General features: G+C 34.7%; 1 protein-coding gene across 1 annotated transcript; it reads left to right on the top strand.

Annotated features, from left to right (window-relative positions):
• The first annotated feature begins 3201 nt into the window (after window positions 1-3201).
• LOC115703233 (uncharacterized) lies at window positions 3202-6841 on the top strand. The gene is made up of 7 exons (XM_030630748.2): window positions 3202-3614; window positions 4020-4096; window positions 4184-4369; window positions 4459-4554; window positions 4717-4788; window positions 5112-5228; window positions 5702-6841. The coding sequence occupies exons 1-7, from the start codon at window positions 3383-3385 to the stop codon at window positions 6542-6544; spliced, it is 1623 nt and encodes a 540-aa protein (XP_030486608.1). The 5' UTR covers window positions 3202-3382; the 3' UTR covers window positions 6545-6841.
• The last annotated feature ends 196 nt before the right edge of the window (window positions 6842-7037 follow it).

Below are 7037 nucleotides of genomic sequence, written 5' to 3'. Positions count from 1 at the left end.
TTATACGACCATCCTTCGGTAACCTTACGATTAGTTTCAAAAGCCCTAACCTAACTAGGATCTCTCACTCCCACTCTCACTCCCACTCCCACTCCCAATCGATTGTAAGCCCTCCACACCTGAAATTCAAGTTCGATTCGTTGGTGGATGCCCATGAAGCCAATCGTATTATCGAAGCCAATCCTAATATCATGACCCCAAATTCTAAGCAGCCTGGGCTCATCTCCATCAAATGTGGTATGACGATTCCCCAACACTAGAACCCACCTCCACCCTCTTTTGATTCTTGTGAGTCTACAAATTTGACTTTTTTTTTTTTAGGGTTAGGGTTAGGGAATTTTTGGATAGGTATGTATGTCTTGTTGTTGATCGATCAAATGTTTATTATTGAAAATTTGACCAACTTTTCTATTTTCTTTGTTTTCTAAATTTGCAGTTGGATTGGGTATACGTGTAAGTGTAACTATAAAGATGGAGTATCGGATCACACCTCCTGTAAGATCCGACTTCTTTTTTTTTTTTTTAATAGGTTATGAAGCTTTATTAGCCATAGTAACGATCGTGTACTTTGTTTGATTATTCTACTTTATTAACTTCACGATTAAACCCTGCGTATTTTGGGAGATAACAAACAACAACGAATTTTGCTTTACTGGGCGATAGTGAGCTTTTGTGATGTTATTTTTGTCCACAGTCGATATATTGTTGGAGTTACCAATTTGATTACTCATAATTTGGGAAAACAGTAATGAAGATTGTAATAGAAATACAAAATTCTTAGGAGCATAAATGTGTCTCCCTGTTATGTTTGGTGAAGAAATTCTACTTTTATAGTATTGGTTTCTTTGTCAAATACATGGTTGGTATATCTTTGCTTATTTTAGATCTGTGGTATTGCACTATTGCCTCAAAGGTATATGATCTATGTGATGGTTGCACCACTGACAATATGTTTATATATAATATACATCTTTTTGTGGTTTTAATTATGAAATTCGAGCTGGGTAACTGGATGTTTCATCTGTCATGTTACATCTATCAATGTAGCCCTTGTTCATGCTATTAGACATCTTCCTACCAGTGAATTTTTTTGGCTTTACAACTATGTCCATACTAGAACAAGATTAAAGAAACTTCAGATTAGAGTTCCACCATCACAGGAACATATGCATGGAGTTATGTTATAAAATTAGATTGTATAATTCATTTTTCATTAATAATTGATCCTCTAAAAGCTAGAAAGTTCTTATAATAAAAGTTTTTTCGCATTTCCCTTTTTGATAACATGTTTTTCTTAAAAAAATAGACCTTTCTATTTTGACCCCTCGATCTGGTTGTAGCACCCAGTTTAATAGTTGCACTCATTGAAGGCTCTGTTAGGACTAGAAGGCTCATTATTGCTTCTGTATGATATTTTATGAATTTTATTATTTTATATATTTGAGATAATTCCTTTTGCTCTTGTCCCACTTCTCAAGTTTACGGACAGCAAGACCATAATGGAATATATGTAAACTATGTTGGGGTCAACCTCAATTACTAAACACATGCTAAAACTTTTTAAATTATGTAACAATGTCATAGCTTTTATGTTCTTATACAAGTCATTGATCCATTTTATACAAATTATGTAACAATGTCATAGCTTTTGTGGAGATTCATGTGTTGTTAAACTTATGGAGTAAGCAAGTTAATCCACATTAGCTTTAATCTTCCAAATTTATTTTGTGATTAAATCTCTTCTGCTTAATACTGTTCTTTAGATGGGAAGCAAATATTTGTTAATGACTTCATAGTAAAGGTATTGAATTTTTCCTTTTTTTTTTTCGTTGTAACATGAATTTTTTTTCACATAGCTTGAAGCCAATTAATGCGTAAATGAGTTAAGTGATAATAAAACAAAACTAATGCTTGCTGGTTGACTCATGTTATCTTTCCACTACTAAACTATTGATAAACTATTTATTTGAATAACAAACAATGACATACTTGTACTTTGAGATTGAGGGTAAAACATTTTTGGTCAAAACTGATTCTCCTTTTATTTCAAGCATAATTTTTTTGAAATTGTACGCAGATCAGCTATGCTGCCTACAAGACCTTTTAATGTTTTGTTTTCTTTTTCATTGCTAGCTAAGTAATGAATTTTCAATGATAGATACTTTGGTATATGTATATCAAATATCTTTTTTTATTCTTCTGATTAACTCATTTTAACTATTGTTGCAGGCTAAGTGAGCCTTTCGTAATGTTCCTCAAAACCTTATAGTTCATGAACTGACAATGACAAATATATTCCGCCAAATAAGCATCCAATTACTTGAAAATGTACGCGTCCAATGTTGAGTTTCAACATAATCATATTCCTTCTTCTAGGTTTGATAATGTTGACTTTTAGGTTTCTTTTACACATCCAATGTTGTGCAAGCTCAAATAGATAGAAATGGCATGTACTTTACAAATTCTATTATTTTTATCTATAATACTTTATTGTTGAATCAATTTTTTTTTTCTCTTTTCCATCTTATAATATTCCTTATTATAAAGGGCAATAATAACATTTCAAAAAAATTAGACTTTATTGTACTAATTTGCTGTCCACTAAGAGCTTTATCATTGCTCTCTTCCTTGCCATTTTTTACTCATTATTGTCTTTTGGGTTACGGTTGAAAATACATTCCCTGAGTGACTCTACTGATATGACAACTATTTCTAATATTTGCGCTACATTTTTTTTTTTTGAATAATATTGTATATTATAATAATTAAAAGTTATAATAATAAAAAAAAATAAAAATGTAACTAAGTATACGTGCAATGCACGTAACTTCAATCTAGTATATATATATATATTTGCAATAGAAATTAATAATACAAATTTCTTTTTTCAAGATACATTTCTCCTTATTATCCATACAATTCTCCAAACAATAGAAAAAACGAAATTGGCAATTTTATCCCTCAAAATTAAATGTCATTTAAAAACAAAAAAAATAAATCAATATAAAAATAATTCATTTCTCAATATAACTATTGAAAACAGTCACCAAACTTATTATAAACGGTCAAAAATAAAAAATTAACGTGAAACTATAGTAAATAAAATTTGTCTTTATGTGAGGGATCTCACACTTCAAATGAAAAGTGAGGGATTACATAAATCCCCATGTTTATTATTATTATTATTATTATTTGTATAGATTGAAACGACGTCGTGAGAGAAGGATGACTGAATTCCAAAATTTGAGCCCTATTATGAGGCAATGTACTATGTAATCTTCTACGCTGCAAATGTAGAGTTGTGGACTGGTTTCCCTCTTCTTCTTAATATCTCTTCTTCTGTCTGTTTAAGCAGTGAGCGCAACCACCACCCGCCACCGCCATGAAAGAAGACCAAGGGGAGCATGCCCAACAAGATTCTTCTCCCATAGACAGCAGTACCAAGCGAAAGCTCGACGACAACATCCTCCTCGCCAAGCAGAAAGCTCAAGAAATCGCCGCCCGACTCGTCAGTAATGCTGAGTCAAAGCGCCCTCGACTCGACACAGATGATTCCAACTCCTCTGAACCTCTCCCATACTCTGACTCTCTATCCTCCAACCCTCCCTTTCCTGGTAATATATTTCTAGGGATTCTTTTTAAATCTCTTTTACTCTAATTTATTTGCACGTTAAAAATTTAGCCTTATATTAGATTGAGCTTCATATATTTTTCTTAATTACTTTAACTTTACCCGTTCATTCAAAATAATTTTTGTGGATTTTGTTTTTGGGTTCCATGTTTGGTCGTTTGAAATCATTTCACTCTGGGATTTACCACTAAATTATTGAAGTTTATGTATGCCAAATATGATTGAAGAATATCTTTAGGGGAAAAGACAAAAAAGAAAAAAAAAATATATAGATTTCATTCATATTTATTTTATAATTTAGGAAGGTAATACTGTTGAAGCAATAAAGCTTTTAATGATTTCAGTTTGTTAAACCGACCTAAGCTGACCTTTCACAACTTTGGTTCAGTTCCTTTTGTTGCTCAAACAGGACAATATCAGGCTTCTCAAGGACCGGGCAAGAAAATAAGTATTCCAAATGGCAAGGTAATTTGTCACCATCTAGTTGCTCTGCTAACTCATTATTATCATGATATTGCTTAGAGTTTGATTCTGTGGAATTCTGTTACGCAGGTGGGGCTCATTATTGGGAAAGGAGGAGAAACAATTAAATATCTGCAAAGTCAGTCAGGAGCAAAGATTCAGATTACTAGGGACTCGGAGGCTGATCCTTATTCTCTCTCAAGAGACGTGGAATTGACGGGGACATCCGAACAGATTAGTAGAGCAGAACAACTTATTAATGATGTGATATCACAGGTATAGTAATGCTTTCTGCATTGATGTTATTGTTTGATGATCAAAATGGTCTGCTCGCTACAATTTGGTTCGCAACATTGTTGGAACAGACAGATACAGGGAACTCTGCTCCATCAGCAAATCAGGGAGGGAACCCAGTTCAGCCTGGAGCAGGACAGTTTATCATGAAAGTTCCTAACAACAAGGTACAAAGAACCTCCCATGGCTTATAAGCTACTAATACTTTTTTTTTTTTCCGAAAGATAGTTCATCGCCATTTGTCACAGCACCATCTGCTAAAATCTGGTGTGTCTTTTATTGAAGAAGTTTAGAGTAGTAATCTTAAATTACATTGCTGATTGTTGTAGGTTGCGTTGCTCATTGGCAAGGGTGGCGAGACTATAAGGAATATGCAAAGCAAGTCAGGAGCTCGTATTCAGGTTTTGAAATTTTGAGGCAATAAACAATTGCATAGATTCTTAGACCTTTTAGCTTCATTTGTTGTTGTGGTTATTTTTTTCCGTTAAGATTGTCAGTTTTCTATGTTGAGAAAAAGTTAAGCAGTAGTTATGTCACTGGAATGCCTCAATATAGTTGGCGAAAGTGTCACTGTCAAAATGGATATGTTAATCACTTCAAATTCACTTTGTTGGCACTTATGCACACATTTTGGAAATTGAATTGTCTATTGGGGAAGGCTATGTGTGTCAATGTTTCTATATTACACAATGTGGTGGTTGTTGATCATTTGTAATCCTTTCAGATTGTACCATTGCATCTTCCTCCTGGGGATACCTCAACAGAGAGAAATGTGTATATAGATGGATCAGAAGAACAAATTGATTCAGCTAAAGAATTGGTCAATGAAGTAATTAGTGGGGTGAGTCCACAAATGATCCATTGGATACTTTTATGATATACAACACTATTTATTTCAAATAATATTTTATATTTCAGTCTTTTTCAGTATTCTGTGACATTGAGAAAAATTATTTGTGATATGGTTAAAGATTTATATGCTAATATCAGCAGATTATGTTACTCTTGGTTTAGCTGTTTTTAGTCAAATTGCTCAGCATATGGCAAGCGTTTCCATTTTTGTTTGCATTGATGGACGGAAAAGCATAAAATTAATATAAAAATTTCTTTTCACTAAAGCAAATTATATTTACTTATTATACCTACGCTATATATAGTTGATTTTGTATTATAATATTACTGTTTCCAATACAAATGAAAGAGTGCATGAAGCAGATACATCACACGCTCACAAAAAAAAAACCTTTAGATGCGCCATTAAGTTGGTTTCAATGTTTTTAATTACATATCTCACGTTAGTGATAATTCCTGCAGAAACGCTTGGTGAATCCTCCTGGAGCAAATAACTACATGCAGCCAGCTTACCCTGCTGGTGGAAATTGGGGTGCACCTCCAGTGCAGCAACAACCTCAGTATGGGTATGCACAGTCTGGAAGCTATGTACAACCTCCTGCACCTGCCTCGTACTACAGTAACTATGCTACCTCAGCGCCGGGTTGGGATCAGTCAAACCAGTCAACTCAACAACCTCAGCAGAGCAGTGGATATGACTATTATGGACAACAAGCTCAGGTTGGCTCTGCTCCATCAAATCCTAGTTACAGCTACAATCAGAATCCACACGGGAGCCATGGTTATGACCAGAGCTACTCACAGCAGCCGTCAAACTATGACCAAAATGTCTCAAGTCAGGTCCCGATTTCTGATCAGCCTAATCCATATGTGAGCTCAGCATATGGACCACCTCCTGTGGCATCAAACTATGATGGAACATCTTCTTCTCAAACTGCTCACCCAGGACCAACATATAATCCTCAGACTGGTTACTGGTCTTACCCAGGCAACACAAGCCAACAGCCAGTTTATGATCAAAGTTATTACCAGGCTTACGGAGGTCAGCTAGTTTCTGATGCTGGCCACCCAGGCTATGGCGAGGCAGGATATACTCAATTAGCCCCAACACAAGCAAGTTATGTGCAACCAACTAATTCCCCTGGTCAGGGAGGACAGAAACTTGAGCAACAATCCCAGGAACAGCTAGCAACAAATGGATTTGCACACTCATCAATCCATGGAGCTCAAAGAGAAGGTGATGGAAATTCAGATGGAGTTGGCTCAGCTCCTACTGCACAGGAAAGTACCGATGCTCAAACATAGTTGGTGGTGGTTAAGAATGTTCTCTAATGTAGTGCTTCATTTGTGATTTACTTTTGGTAATACTCTCATATACCTTGCGTAAATTGATTGCCTTGGCCATTATCCCAAATCAGGCAGAAGAGGTAATGGATGATTTTTAACCGATCAAACCATCTTTGGAGGTAGTACTCTGAAGATTGAATTTGATACTTCTTTTGAGCTTTCATCCACTTTTTCTCTTATTTTTAACAGATTATATTAGGTCTATGAAAACTTGAATGATGAATGCATCTTTAATGCAACTGGTACCTTTTTGTATGCCTAGACTTTCTTATTAGAAAAGCAAATGCTAATTTTCATTTAAGGCTGTTGGACTAGAAGCAGTGAAACTATGACTTTCAAAACTCTTGCGCATGCACACTAAATAAGAGATTGAACAAACAAGTAGTGCATTTTGAATTTTTTTTTTCATTCTAATCTTCATCACAAAAATTATTGTGGGCAATTGTTTCTC

The sequence above is a fragment of the Cannabis sativa genome, unplaced genomic scaffold, assembly GCF_029168945.1.
Source record: "Cannabis sativa cultivar Pink pepper isolate KNU-18-1 unplaced genomic scaffold, ASM2916894v1 Contig3, whole genome shotgun sequence".
Lineage (NCBI taxonomy): Eukaryota > Viridiplantae > Streptophyta > Magnoliopsida > Rosales > Cannabaceae > Cannabis > Cannabis sativa.
Note: the sequence above shows the minus strand (reverse complement) of the source record. Positions and strands in the feature narration are given on the sequence as shown.